We start from the raw sequence: 25662 nt of genomic DNA, 5'->3' as shown, positions 1-25662 counted from the left end.
AAGTGCAGCCGTCAAGCGATGAAAATATTCTGTTTGAAATTACGCATCTTTTCGAACCTAAATGATACACTGCCACATCCGACCTTGATCAACCCCTTCAAGAGGTAGATAGACATACCTTTGTCATCTGCGGTACCTTAGTGGCAGAGTTATCATTATTTCACGCAGCGCAGCAAGCCACCTTGCCGTGCTGCATGAAAAGGAAAGGGCAGGAATGCCCCATATTTAACATCATACTGCACATTCCTGTCCTTTCCTTGTGCTGGTGAGCAATGTGCGGCCATGGTGCAAGGGGCCTGCTTTGCAGGTAGGATTGTTTTTGTGCAGGAAGGGGCACCTTCAGAGGCATTTTCCTTTTTCTAAGTGTATTGCAGAATGCAGCACACTTACAAAGGTGAAACAACAAGGAGCAATAAAGATATTTTTACTTGTTGTGCCTCCCTTGGAAAGGGGTAGCATTTTGACACATTCCCAGGTTTGCCAGTATTGGTAGAATTGGTAAGTCTGGGAATGTGCCAAAATCCTTGGTTGAATGCATGGGAACATCCATGCTCCACCCATGGAACGCCTCCCTAGTAACTTAGTAACGCAAGGCAGCGATTTGCTCTGCCTTGCCTAAATACCAGATTTATTAAGCCACTCGAGACCACGTAAGGAGGCCTTGCATGGCTTGATAAATCTCACTTAAGTTTTGCATCGCCCTTGCGCACCACCTGTGGCACAAGAATGATGATGCAAACCTCTTGCTAAACATCCCCTTTAGTTCATACAATACAACACAAGCACACAATTAACTGCTTTGGGACTCAAACATATATTTAGGAATGGGTGAGTTCATGGAGACTAAATGCAACAATTCATATGCAAAATTATAATACTTTTAGTTGAAACATTATCACCAATTTGCAATATATATATATATATATATATATATATATATATATATACACATATACAGTATATATATATGTGTGTGTATATATCACTTTATAGACATCACTCTCTTTTATGAACTCCTTCTATAACTACCCAACATATTTGTAAAGATTTTAGCCTCTTTTTCTTACATATTGCAAAGGATTGGAATTCATGAAAATTGCAGCCGTGCTATTAATGTGTAAGTCTGCAAACTATTGATGAAAACATAATGTACCATTCAATGAGACGTGCAGAATAGAACTGTGCTCTCTGAAAGAGCAACCTCCCTTCAGCTTCGCCAAAGAAACAGTATCTCAGACAGCTCGCTGTTGTTTGCAATCATATGATATTTATAGGCTAAAAAGCTTCTGACAGTGATGTATGACCTCTGGAAACTTCTTCGCTGCGCGTATTGGTTATCTTCCCTTCCCTTGCAGCACCCTGTGTCTGCTTTCACCCACGGCTACGTTCAGCCTAGGAAGGTTGATATGATTGTAACTAAAAAACCGAAGATTTAATGGGTTTTACATAATTGTTTCTGTTCTGATTCGTGGGTCCAGATACACAGTTATTGCTCGAGCCTTTATTACAGTTTCCGTCGGTTTCTTGAACATGCTGAGAAAAAATGCTGGTTTCTTTGCGAGAACTCCCGTTGTCTTCAAAACGTGACTTTTGAGCACACTCATTTATATTACTGACGTGAAGGTCATGTTTCTAGAAAAAACAGACAAGAAGCAAAGAGAGAAAATGATATACTTCATAAGTTAAGGCATCTACATTACATTGATGGGCTCTCTATCTATCTATCTATCTATCTATCTATCTATCTATCTATCTATCTATCTATCTATCTATCTGTTTGCACCCCATTTACATACAGGGTAGACTGTCCCACGTTGTGCCGTAGCACACCTTTAGCTGGAGGTTCCAGGCCCTATTAGAATCAATCAGCTGTTCAGAATGCAGGTGCAAACCTACTCCTGCATTCCGGACTGTGCATTAGTGATAAGCAGACCAGGGCCCATATTACGTAACAGGTGTACTCTCCCTGCTTGCATCACTGTGCACCCTTTAGCAGGTGCACCACGTGAAAATACGGTCAGTGCACCCTGTTACGAGTAATGTTCCGCCTCCAGGGCAGCCGCAAACGTGCGCTGTCATGAGGGCAGCACATTAGTGCGATACAAAGTGGCTGTTTGAACCAGCCTTTCCCAAGGGTGACGAGTCACCCCACTGGCTGAGCCACCAGGTGAAAAATAAAACAGTAGTTGTACTATTGTTTTTTTTTTCATCTGCTGACTCAGCCAGCAGTAGAAAGAGTGGAGGGGCAGGGCCACAGGAGGTGGGAAGGGGAAGGAGGAGAGAGGGCACCTAAGGGCTTATGTGTGTTTGGCTGGCCAAACACACATGCGCATTTAGGTTTCTCCAGCCCAGATGTGTTGTACAGATGGGCTGGAGAAACCGCACAGACCCCAGGGCTGTATCTGAGCGGCAGTTACTGCTGCTAAGACCAATCCAGATGCTGCTTTCATGCAATGTTTAGCATTAAAGCAGTGACAAGATGGCTAGGGAGCCTCTTCTGGTGTCCCAGTGAATGCTAGGGCACCACAAGAGGAGCGTGTGGGCTAGAGAAGGCGGGAGACGGGCATTGCAATGAAAACAGTAAGTCTTTTTCTTTTTTAAATGTTATTTCCCCCATCATCCCCCCACACTCTCCTTTGACATTTGCGGCAGCCGCCGGTGGTCTCTCCATCATTCTCTGTGTGGGCAGCACCTGCCTAGGCTTTATAGGGAACATAGAGCCAACTGCATGCAGGTGCAGTGAGTGACTGTACCTGCCTGCAAGGGGATGCCTTGTAGGGGTTCCATTGGATCCATTTCCCCCTTGCAGTGTTTGCACTCAGGGGTGCTCTAACTGCACCACCTTTTTGTGGCACACAGTGAGTGCACCTCCTGATAACTTATTTGTCTCTGCATCTGCATCCACAATAGGGCACGGCTACATAGGCAAAGCGTTACCCTTATTTCCACGCCCCCATTCTAATCAGGTAGCACACCCTGAAGACAACAGCAGTGCTCTATGTGCACTGGCACTATTATGCATTACAGAAGATGCAGCACAAGTGTCAGCACCTCCTTCAGTAATACTACAGTGCCCCAGGAGTGCAGAAAACTGGCGTACACCTCCACTGTGCACGGGGACACTATGTGTAACATAATCCCAGCTGTTTGCTGCCACCAGCCTGCCTTTCACTTACAGCAAGAGACACACCCTCAGTTAAAAAGGGGAAGCAACAGGATTGCCCCTGCAAGTGGGTGCAATATGTTACTTCCTTGCCCCCTACAAGGGCACACCTGTGGGTCCCTGGAACCCAACAGCCCCCCTTCAAGGAGTCATGGTTCAGTGGCGTAACAATAGCCCCCGAAGCCCCAGCGGTGCAGGGTTGGGCCTAAGCTCTAGGGGGCTTCCCCAGCACAGTACACGGTGTAGGGCCCCTGCCTGAGAGCTCCTGACTGGTCGGGGGAGGCTCGATATACTTTGCAGGAGGGCCCCCTCAAGTTTTGTTACCGCCACTGGCATTGTTGAGTAACACACTGAAACTGTGGTCACCAATTTGTGGGGCACAATAAGTGTGCTTCCTAGCAGCTTCTTTGCCAATGTGCCCATGTCTGTAATAAAACTAAGGTACAATGGCAAAGGGTTCCTTTATTTCTATGGGGCCATATCCCCTTGAGGGAATGTGCGCTTGTGATCATGCTGGTGCAAATTTTGCACCAGCTATATTCCAATTGTGTCTTGGGATCTAATACAAGCTAGAAACCTTTTCTCCCAAGCCCCTGGTTTGCTAGTAAAATCAGTGGCTCATTTTGGTGGAATGGTATTTTGTGCTATTGCAGCTCCTTCGCTATGGATAGCTGTGCCAGTGTTTTGCTCAATCAGTATTATCAGGGGACCACCCAAGTATCTGAAGCCTGTTCTGTAATACCAAATTGCCCCAGGAGACAAAAAACTGCTTTCACCCCAGCGCAGTTTCTAAAATGGGCCCCGTGCGTTCAGGCTATATTGTTGTGCTCTCTTTTTATAGTTTAGGTTTTGGACCAACGGTGTATACCTTGCTACTGTGCGAGTCTGAGCGTCCCTTTAATATAAATAACCATCTATCCCTATCTGCAGTGTCAAGCGTCTCTTTCACAAAGTTGATAAAACATATTATTTTTCAGCGAAATGTAGCCTAGGAAACATGGTCCAAATAAAGGGCTGAGGGATAGTCTGTAACCCAAGGTGCGATGAGTAAATACTCTTTTTTTCATCCTAAACCATAATTATCGGTTATATGGTTTCCTGTTTCACGTGAATAATACATGCAGAGTTACTTTTACTAATCATGCTTTTGGCAGGAAACCAAGAAAACAAATGTTTTTCTGGAGCTAAAAGAGAAATAGGGAAATGTCATGGATTTAGCACCCCCTGTTCATATCTTTACTTCTAAGTAAAATCAAAACACAATATTAGTAAGGTCAGGAAGAACGTAACCTGTCAATAAGCAGTCCTCATGGGAACTCATTTCGAGATGCTTGAAATCATCTGAGGTTTTTATGTCCACTCAACTCACAAATATTTCTAAAGGTTTAGCAAGGGGTGTGTTTGTGTGTGTGGTGTGGAGGGGGTGAGGAGGGACAACCAGCATGGCGAATGTGCGGGCGGGGCTCTGCAGAACATGTTCTTTTGCAAGCCTTGGAAAAAAGGGCAGTCCCCCTGAGCGCAGTCTATTGGTGTTTGGTGTTCCCTTTCCGCGATGTTAACTTAAAACAAGTCTTTATATACACATAGGAAAAGATATCGAAGAAAAACACAAGCTAGTTCTCCCGTTGCTCCTTGTGATGCATACGTAGAGTAAAATCCTCATTCTGTATTATCTATAAGCACAAGATTCTTCGCCGATATCATGAGCAAAGAGGCATTACATATTTATAACATGAAAAGGAGGACGTTTTGCCACACTAAATATAGATGGGTTGTTTTTGTCACTTGAGGTAGCACATCGTAGTCTCTCTACAACAACGCCAAAGATGTTGCAAGAGTGGGTTCTCGAATCCCCCTTTCCGTTTGTGGCAAGCTTTAGGGTATAAATTGCTCAGAAAATGTTAATATTTTACAGAAACCCTACAGGGTAAATATTTGTGTGCTGATATTATGGAAGGTCTTCCAAGTCCTTAAGGGACCCGATTTGGTTTTGTAACAAATAAAATATTAGAAACAAATTGGATTTTTTTATTTTTTTGTATGATGCCATTTCATTAATAACAAAGCAATTCTGCCTGTGAGTATTTACAGAATCAATATCTTTATGTGCTTTTATTTTGTTTTTGCATATTCTTTTTCAACATCAATCGAATATATGTATCCAGATTTCACATATTTGACATATGTCAGCTTGGTATGTTGCTTATCCTCATCTTTGAAAGGGACATTAACATTACTGCCTGAAATGGAAGAGAGGAGCCAGAATGTGGCTCAATGACTCATTCAGGCTCTATATCCTTCCAACTATTTAAGAGTTCACTGAGTCCCCTCAGGCATCAGCACAGGTCCCATAGCATTAAAAAGAGATTATGTAACAGCTCTAATCCTATTCAGTTCACACTTCTTCCATATATTTTGAGTTCTTCGTGCAATTGAGTTCAGTTTACAATAATCTTCTTTCATAGTGCTGTAAAAAAAGTGCCTTTCAGCAAACAGCCCTTGGAGAAGGCTGGCCCTTTTAACCAAGTTATTGCCATACTCTTCTTCGGTAATACCAGCATGAAATTCACAAATTTTCCAAAACATTTAGGGATTCCTCATGTACCACTTAGCAGCGCTACTATAAGATTATGAACTAACTGGGCCCCTATTATGGTAGATACTTAATCAAAAATTTGTAGGCAAAACCTCTTCACTAGTGGACAGGACCATATCTTGTGTATAAAATAATCAGGACAACCACTTTATTTTGAAGCAGGTTTCTGCTATGCTAGGATCTATTCTGTGTCGGCGAGCCCAAGAGTAGTAATATTGATGTATACATTTATATTGTACCTGTAATACATTACTGTCTCTTTTGTGTGTGCACAGATATGTCACCGCTTTTCATCTAGAGCTTCCTCCCATTGTTGTTTTACTTTCTGAACCTCTATCTTACATTCAGCAACTGATATGCTCTAGATATTTGGGACCAGTCCACCTATGTCCTAAGAATTAATGGTGTTCTACTATGCCTTGAATACCTCAGATTGCAGTGGATATGTATGTATGCCTCATGGAGGGCATCGCCCTAAAATAGAGAAACACATCTAAAGCATTACAGAGGCTGCAATCTTTAAAATCATTAATCAATCAATCAATCAAAACAAATTATAGAGCGCGCGACTCACCCGTGAGGGTCTCAAGGTGCTTGTGTGGGGGGGAGAAGGGGGGGGTTACTGTTCGAACAGCCATGACTTGAGGTTTTTTCTGAAGAGTAGGAGGTCTTTGGTTTTGCGGAGGTTGGTGGGGAGGGAGTTCCAGGTTGAGGGGGCGAGGTAGGAGAAGGCCCTGCTTCCTGTCGTGGTTTGTTTGATGCGGGGGACTGTAGCGAGTGCGAAGTCTGCTGATCGGAGGTTGCGGGTGGGAGTGAGGAAGTTCACTCTTTCGTTGAGGTAGGTCGGGCCGGTGTTGTGGGGGGATTTGTGTGCGTAGATGAGGATCTTGAAAGTGATTCTCTTGTCTATGAGGAGCCAGTGAAGGGATTTGAGGTGTGGTGAGATTCGTTCGTGGCGGGGGAGGCCAAGGACGAGGCGTGCAGCTGTGTTCTGGATTCTCTGGAGTTTGCATTTGAGTTTGAGTGTGGTGCTGCCGTAGAGGGCGTCACCCTAGTCTAGTCTGCTGCTGATGAGTGCATGGGTGACTGTCTTCCTGGTCTCTGGGGGAATCCATTTGAAGGATTTTTTTAGAGTGCGGAGTGTGTGGAAGCAGGAGGAGGTTAGTGAATTGATTTGCTGTGTCATGGAGAGGGAGGGGTCCAGGATGATGCCGAGGTTGTGTGCTTGGTTTGCGGGGGTGGGAGCAGGGCCTAGGGCGGTGGGCCACAAGGAGTCGTCCCATATGGCTTTGTTGGGGCCGAAGATGATGATCTCGGTTTTGTTGGAGTTAAGCTTGAGGTGGTTAGTTGTCCTCCAGTTGGCGGTGTCGAGGAGAGCAGCGTGTAGGTTGGTTTTGGCAGTGGTGGGGTTGCGGGTGAGGGAGAGGATGAGTTGGGTTTCATCTGCGTAAGAGAGGATAGTGATTCCGTGTGGTCGGAGGATGTTGGCTAGGGGGATCATGTAAATGTTGAAGAGTGTGGGGCTGAGGGAGGACCCTTGGGGGACTCCGCAGATGATCTTGGTAGCAGTGGAGTGGAAAGGTGGAAGGCGGACTCTCTGGGTCCAGTCGGTGAGGAAGAAGGTGAGCCAGTCTAAGGCTTTGTGGCGAATTCCTATGTTGTGGAGGCGTGTGCGGAGTGTGTGGTGGCAGACAGTGTCAAAGGCTGCAGAGAGGTCTAGGAGGATGAGTGCGAAGGTCTCGCCTTTGTCGACTTTGGTCCTGATATTGTCAGTGCATGCGATGAGGGCGGTTTCCGTGCTGTGGTTGTTGCGGAACCCGGATTGTGAGGGGTCAAGAGTGTTGTTTTCTTCGAGGAAGTGGGATAGGCGGGCGTTGACTAGTTTCTCTGCAACCTTGGCGGGGAAAGGGAGGAGGGAGATGGGGCGGTAGTTGGAGGGAATCTTCGGGTCGGCTTTGGTTTTTTTAGGAGCGCAGTGATTTCCGCGTGCTTCCAGGGGTCTGGGTAGGTGGTGGAGTCGAAAGAGGAGTTGATTATGTCACGTAGTATGGGGGCGATGGTTGGGCTGGCTTTGTTGTAGATGCGATGTGGACAGGGGTCGGAGGAGGATCCGGAGTGGATGGAGTTCATGTTTTTTTCGGTTTCTTCGTGTGTGGTGGGGACCCAGGTGGTGAGTGTGGTGTGGGGACATGAGTGGGGGTTGAGTTAGGTGAGTGAGGGGTGTGTGTGGTGGGTGTGTGTGGTATGAAGCTGTTGTGGATGTCCAGGATTTTGTGGTGGAAGTGGTTGGAGAGGGCGTCACATAGGGGCTGTGTGTTTGGGGGGGTCTATGTTGCTGGCTTTGGGTTTGGCTAGCTCTTTAATGATGGTGAAGAGTTCTTTGCTGTTTAGGGAGTTGTTGTCAATGCGTGTCTTGTAGTGATCTCTTTTGGCGGTGCGTATGAGTTGGTGATGGGTGCGAATGGTGGCTTTGAGGGTGGAGAGGTTGGTTGTAGAGGGTTCTTGTCGCCATATTTTCTCAGCTTGGCGGCATTTGCGCTTGGAGTCATGGAGTTCAGGGGTGAACCATGGGGCGTTCTTGATGTTGCGGGTGGCAATGTGTTTTCTGAGGGGGGCTAGTGTGTCTGTGCAGGTAGTGATCCATTTAGAGAGGTTGTGTGCTCCTGTGTTGGGGTCGTTGGTGTGGGGGGGGGAGGTTGTGAGCCAGTTGGAAGTTCAGGCGTACTGTGGGGATCTTGTCCCACATGCGGTAGGGTGTGGTGTGTTGTTGGTGGTGTGTGGTGGGTTTGGTGAAGGAGAAGTGGACGCTGTGGTGGTCAGTCCAGAAGAGTTCGGTGGTGTGGGTGTAGGCTATGTGTTGGCATGAGGTGAAAATTGCGTCAAGCGTGTGTCCTGCTGAGTGGGTGGGTGCGGTGACCAGTTGTTTGAGTCTGAGGTTGGTGAGGTTGTCTATGAGGGAGGTAGAGTTGTTAAGACTTATAACGGCTTTCTCTGGGAACTAGTCCTAAAAAACGAACATATTTGGTCTATCTGTAGCGAAGACCAACTCTGAGGAAATCCCCAATCCGAACAACGCTGACTTGTAGTAATGAGGAATGTGGTCTGCTCAGTCCTAAGAGTTTGGCCAGTCTACAGTATGCTACTCCAACCATCTTCCATGTACTTATATCTATCGACTCTGTCTTGAATGAGCCTGTAATGGTTGAATCATGTCACAGCAGCCTTGTCAGGGTTCCTTCTAGGTATACATGTGAGGGTTTATTAGGAGCTATGTACTAGTAAGGGGCTTACCGTGCCTGAGATGCAAGGTAATCCCATTCTAGATCCCACAGTCCCAACCCCCTCTGTCATGTCACCTCACCAAGACATCATGGCCTCCTTTCCAGCCCACATGATTGATAACAGCAATGAACGGAATCTTCCCAAAAATCTTTTCTAAGTGGAATAGGAATATTAGAGATCAAATTTAGAAATCTGGGAAATACAATTCTCAATAAAAAACTGATGCCCGTTCCATCATGCATACAGGCATTTGGTTCCAGCATTTAACCTAATTTTGTTATTGCACAATACAAAAAAGCTCATGCATAATTATGTAAGATTAAAAGGAACTGATCTCTGCTAACAACAATAGCCAAATACCATACCAACCCTGGCACCATTGAAACCCATTGGCTGCCTCCTCAGTGTACTTTATCAGACAAAGTAACTATGTTTTTTTCAGATTGCTATGCGTTCTAGAAATTTGCCAAAATACTGAAACCACCCATAATTAGATTTAGATTGCAGTTCAGGTGTCTGACATACAAGATACCCTTTGCGAAGGAAAAAATATGCGTCTGTACATATGCTTTTAAGGAGGCAAGGGTACCAATTATTAGTGCAGACACATGGGGAGAAAGGGGACACCACTGTCTAGTACCGCAGTGGTAGTGACAGAATCATATATTTTCCCTAAAAGGAAATCTGCATTGTTGGTGCCTTATACTGGAGGTAAATAATGGTTATCATTTATATTATTCCAGACCCAGACCAGGAAGTGGAAAGACCATTCCATAGACAAATGTCTTCTTGGCATCAAAAACTGAAGTCACTAGAGAAGCTCTGGTTTCACCTGGCATAACAGTGCCATCCGTCTGCAGAAACTACATGATTTGAATCATCCCAGCACTCATTCTGCTTGATCCAAAAACAACAGTTCTGGCACTAGGGGCAGGGTGCTGTTCACAATTGCTTTTGCTAGGAGATTGTTGTTTATATTAAGTAAAGACAATGGCCTATTGGAGGAACAGAAGTCTTTTGGCTTACCTTGTTTCAGCTCCGATGTCTCAGACCAGCATAATCAGTAGGCACCAGTTGGCTATACATTAGTGCCTCCTCAACTACCATAAGCACATGATGTGCTATATGTCTGTGTGACCCATCAAAACCACCCTTCCTCCTTTTAGTTGCATTTTAGCAGCTTTTAATTCTTGTATGCTAATGGGCTCATTTAGTGGTACTTGAATGTCCTTTCTACCCAGACCAATGATATCATGTTGCACTATGCTGAAGTGGACTATAAAACATCCCTGATCTTGCAGTCAGTAATGACCAAGTCCCCATCTATACTCCTAACTCCTGTAATAATTTGAGGATCTCTTTCCCCCTTAAGCAATGATATGAATATGCTGCAAGGGCAGGTTCCTTCTCAATACTTCCTGGCATTCTGCTCAAGAATCTGATGTTTCTTTCTTCTGATTCTTGCAACTGATCTAGCTTCTGTGTAGTTGCAGTTTGAGTTACCCTGTCATCAGTGGATTTATGTGGCTGGGTGAGTTGTCCAATTTTTGTTTGCAATTTTGTCCTCACTATCTTGCGTACACTTGCTTTGTGTTGTATGCAATAACCCCATGCAAACACCTTGAATGCTTCCTATACTTTGTGGATTTTGTTTACCGACTCACTTTACAACACAACAAGATGATGGACGAGTGGTGAAACTTTTTAAACACTCACCCCCAGTCACAGATCTGTGTTGAATCAATCGTTCTTTTGCTCACCATCCCACCCCAGTTTGGATCCAGCCATAAGCAAATCAGCCTTGACCCTTCTCCCTATGGGAAGAGTCCAGCCTGAACTGCCAAGCAGGTTCTCCCTGGACTGAAAATAAGGATCCTGGGACTGGTTTCAGGGTATCACATCTCATCAGCCAGGTTAGCTTGAATCCAGTGGCACAGCAAGCAAGGGACCCATGTCTGGGCATACCCTGGCCACTTAGGCTGTACATAGCAACACAACGAGATGATCGATGGAGTACTGAAACTTTTCAAACACTCACCCCCATTCACAGTTTTGGGTTGAATCCATTGTTCTTTTGCTTACCATGCCACCCCAGTTTTGACCCAGCCCTATGCAAATCAGTCATGACCCTGCTCCCCATGGAAACAGTCCAGCCCGAACTGCCAAGCTAGGTCCTCCCAGGTTTGGAAACAAGATTCCTGAGACCAGTTTCGGGAATCACCCCTCAACAGTCAGGCTAGCTTGAATCCAGTGGCACAGTGAGCAAGGAACCCACTTCTGGGCATACCCTGGCCGCATGCTAGAAATGATGTCTCTAGTTGACAGAGATATGCAGCCTGTCCAAGTAGGGACCAGAATCCTAGTCAGGGTAAGTCAGATACACACCCTAAATTAACCTGTGCTCACCCTCTGGTAGCTTGACACAGAGCAGTCAAGCTTAACTTAAGAGGCAATGTGTTAAATATTTGTTCAACACATAATTACAGTAACACAATTAAAGACACCACAAAAATACTTAACAGCGGTTTACAAAAACAGAGAATATTTATCTGAGTAAAACAAGAACAAAATAACAACATTCCAATCAGTAGACGTTGAGACATGAATTTTTAAAGAATAAACAAAAAATAGTTCTTAGTGGTCAAAAGGTTACTTGAGATCGCGAGGGATTGGTGCAAATCGAAAGTTCAAACCGACCACAACAAGGGTAGGCCAACTACAGAACCCACCCAGTGTCGGCTGAAACAGTACCTAAGCTGGAGCAAATGTTGATGTTGAGGAGCGACTGAGCATGCGATGTGTCTATACTTCCGCACAGACAGGTCACTGGGTCATCTTCGGGCTCTGTTGAGTTGCATGCGATGCATTGTTGTCACTCAGAGCATCGTCGTTGGGCCCCACAAGCTGTGAATCTGTTATCATCGAACAGCCTCTATGTTGAAGGGGCAATTTGTCGGTTCCAAACGGTGCAGTGATGACAATGCTTCTGGTTTTGTAGAAAGTGGCTGCAAAACACAATTCTGCGGCCCTGGACTCAAGGGAGGCACCTCGGGTAGGAGTAGGACTCACAGATGACAGAGTCCAGCAGCATCAGGAGACTAGTATGTAGTCTTTGATGTCCCTGAGACTGCAAGAACAAGGAGCAAGCCAACAAGCCCTTGGAGAATCTTGTGTACAAGGACGTAGAGAACAGGTTCAGTCCTTCTCACTCCAGGCAAAAAGCAGCACACAGCAGGCCCACAAAGCAAAGCAGGTAGCAAAGTGGCTATCCCTCCTAAAGCACAGCACACAGCAAGCAGTAGACCAACACAGCCATACAGTCAGCAGAATGGCAGTCCCTCATGGTAGCACAACAGTCCTTCTTCTTGGCAGAATGTCCTTGGTTTGAGAAGAGATCTGATTTGGTGGGATTTGGGGTCCAGTGTTTATACTGAGTTGAGCCTTTCAAGTAGGAAAGACTTCAAAGAGAGGCCATTGAGGTGCACAAGGTCCCTGCCCTTCTTCCCTGGCTCCATACACTTTTCAGGGGGTTCTGCAGCCCTTTGTGTGGGGAGAGGTATAGCCCTATTCAAGTGTAAGCGTCAGCTTCTCCCTCCCATCTAGCCCAGGAAGACCCATCAGCCTGATGATGGGCCACCAGTATTCAGATGTCACATAAGGCTCCCATTCTGTGTGACTGTCTAGAGGTAATGCACAAAGCCCAGCTGTCATCCACCCCAGATGTGTATTTAGAGACAGGCAGAGGCACAGAATGGTTAAAGTAAGAAAAAGCCAACTTTCTAAAAGTGACATTTTCAGACCTACAATTTAAAATGAATCCAGAGATATGAAACTCCAAATTACTCTGTTTTTCCAGTTGGAGGTTACACTTAAAGGTTGCTTCAAGGTAACTCCAATGCTAACATATGGGAGAGATGGGCGTTGCATTAGTGAAAAACGAACTTAGCAGTTTTTCTCTACCAGGACAGGTGAAACTTAAAAGTACATGTCCAACTTTTTAATTACACTGCAACCTGTCTTTGGGGCTAACCAGGTACTATCTTAGGGGTGTAATAAAAAGGAAGGGTTGGGCTGGCGACTGAGTGCACTTGCCAGGTCAAAATGGAGGTTTAAAAATGCTCATACAGGCTCTGCAGTGGCCGTCCTGAAACATGCTCAGAGCGCTACTGTAATGGGTGGAAGAATCAGTGCCACAGGTCTACCAGTAGAATTTAATTTAGAGCCCGAGCACATATAAAGCACTTTAGTAGTGTTAGAAATGGGGACTCTAGTTGGCAGAGGAATACACCCTTTTGCAAGTAGGGACCACAATCCTAGACAGGGTAAGTCACAGACAATCAAAATTATCTTGTGCCCACCCTCTGGTAGCTTGGCAGTGAGCAGTCAGGCTTAACTTAGAAGGCAATGTGTAGAGTATTTGTGCAATAAATCATACAGTAGCACAGTGAAAACAGCACATAAATACACCACGCTAGTATAGAAAAATAGATAATATTTATCTGAATGAAATAAGGTCAAAACAACAGATTCAATGAGCACAAGTTGAAATATCACTTTTAAAAGGTTTAGAAGAGTCTCAATCCTTAGAAATAAGCAGTTGTCTCTTTTTTACACACAGTACTTGGTATGCATCAAAAATAACGACGCACGGAGACTGCAGAGGAGGAGATGCTTGAAAAAATCGGGTGTTGCGTTGAATGTTCAGACGCGGCACAGACGATGCATTGTTTCTTTTCACGCTGCAAGGGGTTTGCGTTGTTTTTTGCTGCACAGTCTTGGTTCCTCACTGCGGTGTGGGGATATTTTGATGCCTAGGGACAATGCAGGGAAAGTCCTTGATGTTCTGGGAGAAGGCACGGGCACTGTTTTGATCTGGTAGATGATGCATTGAATTTTCCGTCTTAAGGTAGGTACTGCATCAAATTTCCAGTCGGGAAATCGGGCTGCGTCGTTCCAGTCGGCTGTGCAGTGATTTCTTGGTCGCAATGCCGGCTTTGCATCGATTTTGGCAGGCAGTGCATTGATTTTTGATGCACAAGGAGTTTCCTGAAGAGATTAAGGCCCTCATTACGACCCTGGCGGTTGGTGATAAAATGACAGTAATACCGCCAACAGACTGGTGGTAATTACTGCCAAATTATGACCATGGCGGTGAGATCTCCGATAGGCAGCCAATGTACCACACCGACCGCCAGGGCGGAAACAACAGTCACCACGGCGGTAGCCACCTACAGCCAGGCGGAAGACAAAGTACGGCCCACTATATTTTGACTCACGAAACCGCCACCTTTTCCGGGGCGGTACCAATGCCATCAAAAGCCTGGCGTAAACACTGCACAGAAGAGAAAGGACTCACCATTGGAGACATAGGGAAGAACCACGCCACCATGGAACCAGAACTGCAAGTCTTTCCGATAATCTACGTTATGCTCCACCTGGAACAACAATGCCGGTGAAGACGACGACGGTGAGTACAGACACCTAGCACACAAGGGAGGGTGGGAGGAAAACGATAGTGACACACACACGCACTACACACACCCGACATACACACGCCATACACACAACCATATGCATTACAAAAACAATTTGACTACAAAAATCTGTAGAAAAAAGCAAAGGCAACAGGAATTTACAAAAATGATTGTAATCAGTCCAACAATAAAATTAAAAATCTTATTTACACATTAAACAGATCTGTACAAGTATATAAAAAAGGGACACTGCCCAGTTCATAGTTCACAGGGCCCACATGGCCACAGGGCACGGTTCAAGGCCACACTCACATCCTGCACCAATCCGAAGGTAACACTGCAGGGGCATCAGTTGGCAAATAGGCAGGCACCTCAGAGGGAAGGGGGCACTTCAGCCGGATGTGGGAACAAGCCCACTGGTTCTGGAGGGGCCAACATGCCCATTTCTTTGTCCTGGGGAGTGCAAGGCCACTGTCTCTGGAGTGGATGTCTTCCCCACTGGTTCTGGAGGGGGCAACATGCCCTGTGCTCTTTGTCCTGGGGAATGCAAGGCCCCAGTCTCTTGAGTGGGTGTCTTCCCCACTTGTTCTGGAGGGGGCATCATGCCCTGTACTATTTGTCCTGGGGAGTGCAAGGCAACAGTCTCTCGAGTGGGTTTCTTGCCCACTGGTTCTGGTGGGGGCAGGCCGCACAGCAGCCCTTGGAGGCTGGACTACGTGGTGTCTGCCGGCGGTGACGGCTGCACTGTGGTGGTGGTTGTGGGAGGCTCCTGCTCAGCCCCTGCACTCTCTGATGGCTGCTCAACCCTGGCTGGCAGTGGGGGCCCTGTGACAGCTGGTGGTTGTGGCGTTGTTTGGCTGGCAGCTTCCGCTGGTGTAGATTGCCTCCTCTCCTCCTGCTCATGGTTTGGGGATCCCTTACCCTTCTTACCCTTCCTGGCACTGGTGGATGGGCTCTTCCCCCCTCTGCTTGGTGGTGCATGCTCCTTTCCCTTCTTTGCAGCTGGTGCAGGCTCCTTCCCCTTCTTAGCAGCTCATGCAGGCTCCTTCCCCTGCTGAGTAGCTGGTGCAGGCTCCTTGCCCTTCTTTGCAGCTGGTGCGGGCTCCTTCCCCTTAAGTATTGTTGGCCTGGAATCCATGAGTACGGTGGTGCTACCACTGGGCCGGTGTAATGTTTGGCTGAGGTGCTTGGCTGTGTCCTTCCTACTCTGCCCATTCATGCAGAACGGGGGGGGGCGAGGGGTAGGGAAGAGATCAATCTGGGAAAGGAAAAGCTTTTTAGGGACCTTGGGGTGGGAAGAGGGAGGAGTAATGGGAGTGGAGGATGAAGGAGTGGTTGTTGGAGGGGTTTGTCTGCTGGATTTGGGTGCAGGTGCATGGGCTGTATGCTATTGTGAGGTGGATGGCTGTTGGGTGTCTGAGTACTTGCGTTTGTTTACTTTAGGAGGGGGGACAGACACGGTGGGAGAGGACACAGGGGACGTGTGCATGGATGTTGTGAAGGTGCCTGCCAGTGAGGTGTGTGTTCTGCTTGGTGTGGTGATGATGCTGGTAGTGGATATTGATGTAGTGCATGCAAGTGTGAGTGTGGACATAACTGGGTGGGAGGTGGAGGAGGAGGGGGAGACCGTGGAGATAGTGAATCTTGTCGTGTCTGCAACTGGATGTTGTTTGTGTGAGTGGCTGTGGGATGAAGTGTGGTGCTTGTGTTTGCCTGTGCCACTCTTGGGTGTTGTCTTGTGTGCATGCTCATCTGGCTGTGTGCTTGGGATGGTTGGGGTTGAGGAGAATGGGACTGGGAAGTGGAAGTTGGAGGGGGGACGGTTCAAAGAGGGACAATGGCTGCCATCAGAGAGGAGACCAGAGCCTGAATCGATCTCTGTTGGGCAGCCAATCCTCTTTGAATGTCCTCCAGGAATGCATTTGTTTGCTGCATCTGGGCTGCCAGCCTCTGGATGGCATTCACAGTGGTTGTTTGCCTTGCAGGGATGGATCTCAGGAGGTCAACAGCCTCCTCACTTAGGACAGCAGGGCAGGGCATGAGGTGCCTGGGGCAAAGGAGATGCCCACCCTCTGGGTGAGCGGGCATGGGCAACATGCTGAGGGGCTACTGGGAGGGCAGAGTGGCATTACCTAACTTCAACCTGTCCCTCCACACAGGAAAGGCGGATGCCATTTCGGGGGGGTGAATAGGCACATTGATTAATGCTGCGTCACAGGATAAATAGGCACATACTTCACAAATTACACTGTCCCATAACATGTTTGCACATTGCGGACTGCTGTTGTGGCTACATTGTTCAGTTTGTGACAGCCTACTCACTCTTGTGTTCCTTAGATACCTACTGCTGCGGATGAATAGGAGATAGAGACATACCCCCGTGTACAGACCCCTGGTGGACTTGGCTACACTGAAGGACAGGCACATAACACTCACCTATAGACTGGACAGGGCCACAATCACAGACCTGTGTGCCCAATCGGAGCCGGACCTGATATCTGCTATCCATCACCCCACTGGTATCCCCCCTCTTGTGCAAGTGCTATCAGTTCTCCATTTCCTGGCAACTGGTTCTTTCCATTGACAGTGGGCTTGGCTGCAGGAATGTCACAGCCAATGTTCTCCAATGAGCTAACAAGAGTGTTGTCTGCCCTGATAAAACACATGTGCAGCTACATTGCATTCCCCCAGGTTGAGGATTTGGACGCTGTAAAGGCCTGATTCTATGCAATGGGACATATCCCCAATATAATTGGTGCGATTGACGGAACACATATTGTATTTGTGCCCCCCGCCAAAATGAACAGGTGTTCATAAATCATAAGAGTTTCCACTCCCTGAATGTGCAGATGATGTGCCTGGCGGACCAGTACATCTTCCACGTCAATGAGAAGTATCCAGGGTCGGTGCATGATGCCTTTGTCCTGACGAATAGCAGCATCCCAAATGTGATGTCACAACTACAGAGGCACAGGGTGTGGCTAATAGGTGAGCCCAGGTTCCCACCCAGTATATGTTGATGTATGCCTAAGGTGCGGGCCATATAGGATAGTGCGTGGCTAAATGTTGTCCCGCAATATTTGCAGGTGACCCCCGGTTACCCAAACATATCATGGCTGCTGACCCCTGTGAGGAATGCTAGGACAAGGGCAGAAGAAAGTTATAATGAGGCACATGGGTGAACCAGAAGATAATTTAAAGGACCTTTGGCCTCCGAAAGGCCAGGTTCTGGTGCCTCCATCTAACAGGTGGATCCCTGTGCTGCTCACCCAAGAAGGTCTGCCAGATAGTAGTGGCATGTTGCACAACCTGGCCGTCAGACACCATGTATCTTTTCTGTAGGAGGAGGAGACTGGAGATGCCCCTGTGGCAGCAGTGGACCCTGAGGACAGTGAGGATGAGGAGGCAGAGGATGAGGATGTGGACAACAAAACATCTGTGATACGTCAGTACTTTCAATGACACACAGGTGAGACAGTGCAACTTTACATTTTGATGACTTTGGTTGTATTCTGTGTGGCATTGGCATGCTAGCATTTCCCAATTCTTTGCCAACTTACTGTTACCTCTGGATGTTCATTTTGCAGATGTTGGTGATATGACACATTCTCCTGGTGTGATCACAACAGCCAGCTACAGGTCATTCATTCTATGCTCATTCTGTGTACAGTTCATTTGCAATGGTTGTAGCTGTTTCAACCAATACAAATTTGCAATACATTAAATACTAGTAGTCAATTTTTATCCAAGGGTGTTTATTGTAGTGCTAAAATATAGAGGGGAAAGTGCAATTGAATGGAGTGATGATGGAGGAAAGTCCAGGGTATTGTTCCAGTCTGTTTGTAGCAGAGGTGCATTGTCCATGTGGACATAGGAAGGGGTGCAGTGGCAGTTCAGGGTGGACAAGGTGACAGAGTGGGACATAAGGGGGACAATCAGGAGAGTCTAATTTCCTGGCGGTGGTCTTGGCAAGTGTCTCTGGCTTCTGTCTGGTTTGCAGGGAACATTTGCGGGGTGGTTCATCTTCTGCAGGAGGAGGGGTTCTGGTGGCCTGTTGGTCCTGTGGCGGGGCCTCCTGGCCACTAGCGGCAACGGAAGTGGAGGGCTGTTCAGATGACTGGCTAGTGGTATGGGCCAGCTGGTGTGACACTGCCTCCCTCAAAATGTTGGCCATGTCTGCCAGCACCCCTGCTATGTAGATATGGGTGTTGTTGATGGCCTGAAAGTCCTCCCTGATCCCCTGATACTGTCCCTCCTACAGCCGCCTGTTCTCCTGCACATTGTCTAGAATCTGGCCATTGTGTCCTGGGAATGTTGGTAGGCTCCCAGGATCTCAGATAGTGCCTCTTTGAGAGTCGGTTCCCTGGTCCTGTCCTCCCTATGGCACACAGCAGTCCTCCCAGTGTCCCTGTTGGCCTGTGCCTCTCCCCTGAACGGTGTTCCCACTGCCACTGACCCCAGGTCCCTGATTGTCTTGGGACGAGGTGTGGCCTGGGGTCCCTGTATAGGTGGGCACACTGCTGATTGACGTGTCCTGGGGACAGAGGTGTGGGTACACTGGGTGGGTGCTGTAGTGTTGGATCCTGATGGGGGAGGCTCTGTGGTGGTCTGTGACTGGGCTTGGTGACCGACTGTCCATTGGTCCCTGATGGGCCAGGTAGATCGTCCAGATCCTGAAGTCCAGAGGGCCTCTTTTGTTGGGGGACAGGTTAGTGATGGCACCTCCTCTCCAGTAACATTGGCTGGGGTACCTGTGGGTATGTAAATTATGTATGGTGCTTCAGGTGTCTGACATTTGTACTTCCCTCGCTTCCCCTCTGTGTTTGTCGTGTCCCTGCCAGCTTTTGCCTGTGTATGTTGGTGTATTGTGGGAGTGTTAGTTTCCCTATGCTGTGCATGCTTTGGTGATGAGAGTCCATGCAGGGCTGGGAGGGGTGTCCACGCATTGGTACAGCATGCTGGGTTTGGCATTGGGATTATTGTGATGTGATGGTGGATTGTGTGGGATGTATTGGAGTGATCGGAGTGAGGGTGAGGGTGAGGGTGTGTGATGGAAATCAGGTACGGGGTTATAACTGTTAAAAGTTGACTTACAAGTGTCCAGTCCTCCTCCAACTCTGGCCAGACTCTCAGAATGCAGTATTGCCAGTACCTGCTCCTCCCATGCTATGAGCTGTGGGGGAGGAGATGGGGGTCCACCGCCAGTCCTCTGTATAGTGAGCTGGTGTCTTGCTGCTATGGAACATACCTTTCCCCGTAGGTCGTTCCACCTCTTCCTGATGTCGTCCCTGCCGCCATAACTCCATCTTCCTTGCTATTGATATCTGCTGCACCTGTGCTCCAAATAGCTGTGGCTCTACCCTGACGATTTCCTCCACCATGAAACTTAACTCCTCCTCAGTGAAACGAGGGTGCCTTTGTGGTGCCATGGGTGTTATGTGACATGTGTTGGTGAGGGTGTGTTGGGTAATGTGTTGGGGTGTATGATGTGGAGTGCGTGAGGGGTGTATGGGTGTGAGTGGTGTGTGTGTCTAGTTGTCGAAGTGGTCTTGGTGCTGTCTGGTGGCAATGATTTTTATTCGTAAAGGGTTGTGGGTACTGTGGGTGTGCGTTTTATAGTGGTGAGGGTGTGTGGGTGTGGTGTGTATGGGTGTCAGGTGTGTGTTGTTTGAATTGGCCAATGTAGTGTTGTTTTGTCTGTGGGTGTCCATTATGAGCGCGACGGTATGTACCCCCAATGGTTTTCTGCCGTTGAATGTCCGCCCTGGTGATTCGTGGGCCATAATGTGATGGGCTTTGTTCTGTTGATGTAACAATATGGGTTTTGGGACTGCCCGTTTATCCCTGACCTTTGGTCTGGTGGATTTGTGTATGTGGCTGTATTCTGTCAGATTGGTGTGTGTGTGTCATAATATGGTGAACGGATATTCGCCAGCGCGGCAGTAAGTTGCATTTACTGCCAATTTCATAGAGGGACTAAGTCTTTTTGGTCCTGGCCCTGAGACTTCAGAAAACAGAAGGCAAGCTTAATTCAAGCCCTTGGAGAGAACTTTTGGGAGAAAGGCAGAGTCCTTCCAGCAACGTCAGTCCAGATTAGTCCTTTGGGCCGCCCGACAGCGCCTCTGACAGGGTGCAGGTGTAGGTCCAGAAATTGGTAGCTTCAGAGACCAGGTCTATATACCTAAATAAATATGCCTTTGAAGTGGGGGAGACTTCAAAGAGTAGTTTTGAAGGGCAGAAGTTTCCCTTCCAAGGTCCCAGTAGGGGGCTTAGCAGTCCATTGTGTGAGGGCAGGCCACTGGCCTTTGAAATGTGTCAGGCACTCTACTGTTTCAGCCCAGGAAGACCAAGTCAATATGCAGATGAATGCAGGTGCGACTGAGTGTCTTGGGTATGCGGTTGTCTGGGTGAAATGCACAAAGGAGTTGTCAACCAGCACAGACCAAACGTGGTTGTAAGGCACAGATAGTTTTAAGTGCAGACAAATGCTCACTTTCTAAAAGTGGCATTTCTAAAATAGTAATATAAAAATCCAACCTCACCAATAAGCAGGATTTTCTATTACCATTCTGGCCATACTAAATATGACCTGGTTATCCCTTTCAGATCAGAAGTTACCATTCAAAAGGTACATGAGGGCAGTCCTAATGCTAGTCTAGGAAAGGAGCAGGCCTCACTGCAGAGGAAAACAGATTTAGGAGTTTTCAACTACCAGGACAAATAAACCACATATGTACATGTCCTGCCTTTTATCAAAATAGCGTACTGCCCTATGGGCTACCTAGGGCCTACCTTAGGGGTTACTTATATGTAGAAAAAGGTGAGTTTAAGGCTTTGCAAATACTTTTAAATACCAAGTCGAAGTGGCAGTGAAACTGCACACACGGGCCATGCAATGGCAGGCCTGAGACATGGCGAAGGGGCTACTTATGTGTGTGGCACAATCAGTGCTGCAGGACCACTAGTAGCATTTATTTTATAGGCCCGGTGCACCTGTACTACACTTTACTAGGGACTTATAAGTAAATCAAATATGCCAACTGGGGATGAACCAATGTTACCATATTTAAGGCAGAGAGCATATGCACTTTAGCTCTGGTCAGCAGTAGTAAAGTGTGCAGGGTCCTAAAACCAGCAAAAAAGTGTCAGCAAGTGGAAAGAAGCAGGCAAAAATTTGGGGGAAGGCCACCCTAAGGCTGTCTGGTCTAACAACTAGGGACTCACACGTGCACAGATTCCTAAAGCCAGCAAACATGAAGTAAGAAAAACAGGAGGTCAGAAGGCAAAAAGTTAGGGGAAACCATGCCAAGGATGCCAGGTCCAACAATGTTCATAGAGGCCAATAATCTAATCCTCGAGTGAGACACTGAATTTTGGGTTTGTGAGGCTTTGCCCTGTGAAATCACCATGTGTTCTTAGGAAACTGCAAGTCAGGTATTTTCATAAAACTCCCTACTGGGAGTTATCAGAAGGTGTTTGGATGAGTAAATCTTTACACTCACTAGACAATTAATCAGAAACACTGACATCAGTATGAGGTTTACTCTGGAGAATGCACTGAGCTTATCTGAACAATTAGTAAATTGTGCCAGGTCTCCATGGAAAAGTCACCACGAACCAATCGAACTGAGCTGCTCCATTACGAGTTTTACTTTCAGATTACTCCCATCCATACCATGAGCATTAGGGTTACCTTTGTCTAGAGATACCTACGTAGTGGTATTAAATACCCACCCCAAATCCATAAGGAATCCAGGAACTCCTCACACAGTCCAATTACATCTTTGTGAAGATTGGGGATTTATTTTGGGGAATAAACATTAATAAATGCCATGGTTAGGCTGGATGTGATACCGTGTCCTATTAAGTAGTGCCGCTTAAGGCCTGTTATTACTTTTACTTTATTAAGATTTTGTCTAGAGTGTATCATTGTGAGAACGACTGTAGGGTTAGTGGTATAAGACGAAACGTACCTGGGATCCCCATTTCTTTCCAAACCCTTCAAGACTATGTGTAATTCTATGTGTTTTTTGCAGCAGACTGCAGTATGGCAATGCCGATTTCACCTCTATTCAGTTAGTTTTGAACCTTTCTAGCTTTAATCAGGTTGCTCAAAACTCTGATATTCTATGAAAGTAGCTTAACATCACTGTTCAGTTATATCACTAACCCAAGCATTCGGCATTAAATATTTACATTAGCAGAACTCCCTTCTCATATTACATGACCAGTACATATCTGTAGCGCCGGTGGTTGGAAACAGAGCAAACTCAGTAACCTTTCTCAATCAGTTTTTACCTCTGCTTCATTCAGCAGTTCACCCCGGCTATCCAGTATGCGTTCATGGCCTCTAAGTTCACATCTAGGCCATTTAAATTAATGAAAGTATCCTTAATATGTTTTTGTCAGCCAGACGGCTTTTAGTTCAGCCTGATGCCCGGTGTGATATTGGATAGTATTATCTGAATCCAGATTGTCATCAGATAGTGAATTGTCTGGGGTCATGCATAGTGCAAAGTCACCCAATTTGCTTTGTCATACGTCTTTGTGTTGCTTTCTCATAGTTAGGTTCAGCCGGGCACAGTTGCAGGCCCCACTCACATAATAGGAGCGATAGATACATGGGAAAATGCTACTGGATGTTCAGAGAGGAGAAAGTAAGTATATATGTATTGTCCTTTATAGTGTGTCAGGTCTTGTTTCTACATGGATTTGTCTGTCTACAAATCATGAGACTGAAAAACACAAAGGCCTTCACTGTGTCATTCAGCTCTTCACACACCGGTGCAGAATCTCCTTTGCAGACAGGAGCTCGATCCCTCAGAGTTTGATTGACACATCTAACCTTCTCCCGGCAGCAGCCTCTCATCTCTCCTCTCTCTAGAAGTCCTAATGCCAGCCACGCCCCGGCATCTCCTGAAGCGATCTTGAGGCTTCCCACTGGCCAGGCTGGGCCAATCACACACAGCATTAGGCTCGGCCCCCAAAGAGGTGCCATCAGGGTCCTGATTTTGTTGAGAGCTGCAGTTTAAGCAGTCCATAACAGCAACCCCACAGCAGATGGGACCCCAGGAGAGTAAAGACAGAATTGATTAGGATTCGAAAGTAACCTGTAAATCGGAATGAAATTACAACCATTTGGCTATGGATCTCTTTTGCCTCTTCTTTTTTCTTTATTATTATTAGTGCCTTGCACATTTTTTGTACATTTTGTAAAGTATTTCATACTGTGTCAAGTCGCAATGAAATAACTACATTTATAAAGACATTTCTTGAGGTTAATATTGTGGTATAGTGTGGATAAAGTCATAACAGATGATCAAAAGTAATGTTTAATTGAGCAGTCCCATAGTTGGAAGATATATAGACATGTAGCAACCTACTTTCTTATCTGATTTATTTAACAAGATGGAAACAACCGAAACCATGAAATCATTTACAATCTAATAGAATTTCTAAAACGGGATCAAATACTGTTAGCTGCACTGTGTATTTAACTCACAAAAGGCATGGAGTAAGCCCATAGGTGCCTTCCCCAGGCCCCAGGGACACCCCCACCCACACCAGAGGGACAGCGGAGGATGGGGGACCCCATCCCAGGTAAGTATAGGTAAGTACAGGTAAGTATTTTGTTTTTTAAAGTGCCATTGGGGGGCCTGAAATGGGTCCCCCTACATGGCACTGGGTGCAATGGCTGTGCCCAGGGGACCCTTGTCCCCTTTGCTGGCCATTGGGGTGGTGGGCATGACTCCTGTCTTTTCTAAGACAGGAGTCATGTGGTATGAATGGTTTTGCATCAGAAAATGACTCTAGGCAGGTTAGAGTCATTTTATTTTTACTCTAACCTGCCTAACGCCATTTTTTGTGTGCAAATCCCCATTCTTCCATACTGCCAGCCCCACCCGACTAACATTTTTTTTTTACGCTAGCCTACCCTTTGCACCGGCTTGCATCATTCCATAAATATGGTGCCTGGCTGGTGCACAGAAATGGTGCAAGCCGGTGCTAAACGTTTTGGTGCAAAGCTGTGTTTCTGCCGTTTTGCTCCAAAAAGTATAAATCAGGGCCTGGAAGAGTACCAGAATAACTCCTAGAAATCAAAGTATTATGTTTCAGGAATTAATCCTACTAACCCAAATAATCATAAGCCAATCACTCACAAAAAGGCATGTGCAACCTTTCCTTTCTTTCAGATGGAGAACATATTTACCTACAGAGTAACTGCTTCGCCTGTGCCCCCAGGTAATATGAGGAAGTTCCCATCCCTTTTTCTCCTTGTAATGGTATTTATTCATGCCTTTAACATGAACAAGAGTAGATTATTCCAAGATGGGAAATTTTGAGTATTAACAAACGTGTGAGTTTGTGGTTATTCACTGAATTTTGCAGCTAGAACCCCTCCCTACAAGAGGCCCCCTTTCCATCCATAAACGTTTTCCTTTGTAGAATACACTTTACGGTTCAAAAAATCAATACAATCGGAATCCATGAATCATAATGTGAAATTTCAAAGTGAAAATTACTTTCTCTTGCACCCATATGTTAAACATACATGTGCCATACAAAATTGAGTAGACAATGTAGAAGACCCATCCATCCCAAAGTCCTAATATGGAAAGAGCCACATCTGGAATAAACACAAGGACAACCTTGTAACAATCTGAATAAATATGAATAAAGTCCAACCATCCTGCAATTCACAGGATGGTTCGGAGGAAAACCTTGAATAGGAGGTTTACTTCTGAGAGATCACAAGAACTGATTCCTCTTGGATTTCCTCTACCGTTTTATATGAAACAGAAAACAATTCCAAACAGTATTAAACAAATATTATTGCAAACATCTGCTATCCATTCTAGAAGCTGATTACAACCAAACTGAAATCGTTCTGTTCTATTGCTGGTCCTTGAATGATTTATTCGTTTTCATAAATTGTATGCTAGCCAAAAGCCAAAGGAAACCAGAATATATTTTTATACTTTTTTTTATTTACATAAATATCACAGTGGAATATCTCCCGGGGATAGAATTCTGAGCAGCCATCAGCAGTGAAAATTTAAATATATTTCTGAAAGCAGACTAGCCTTCTTACAGTGATGTAAAAAGCAATTTGCTAAATAGTTATGTCTGATTTAGTTAAACCGTTA

The 25662-nt window shown here is 46.3% G+C and overlaps 1 protein-coding gene across 2 annotated transcripts in view; it reads right to left on the bottom strand.

The window, feature by feature from the left end:
- Positions 1 to 932: 932 nt before the first annotated feature.
- The window catches only part of LOC138266585 (uncharacterized), an 808694-nt gene continuing 783964 nt past the window's right edge, over positions 933 to 25662 (bottom strand). For both annotated transcript variants that reach the window (XM_069215427.1, XM_069215428.1), the window contains exon 7: positions 933 to 1632. In XM_069215427.1, coding sequence (XP_069071528.1) covers positions 1417 to 1632 — 216 coding nt within the window. In that variant the 3' untranslated portion in view covers positions 933 to 1416. The remainder of the gene's footprint in view (positions 1633 to 25662) is intronic.

The sequence above is a fragment of the Pleurodeles waltl genome, chromosome 11 (assembly GCF_031143425.1).
Source record: "Pleurodeles waltl isolate 20211129_DDA chromosome 11, aPleWal1.hap1.20221129, whole genome shotgun sequence".
NCBI lineage: Eukaryota > Metazoa > Chordata > Amphibia > Caudata > Salamandridae > Pleurodeles > Pleurodeles waltl.
Note: the sequence above shows the minus strand (reverse complement) of the source record. Positions and strands in the feature narration are given on the sequence as shown.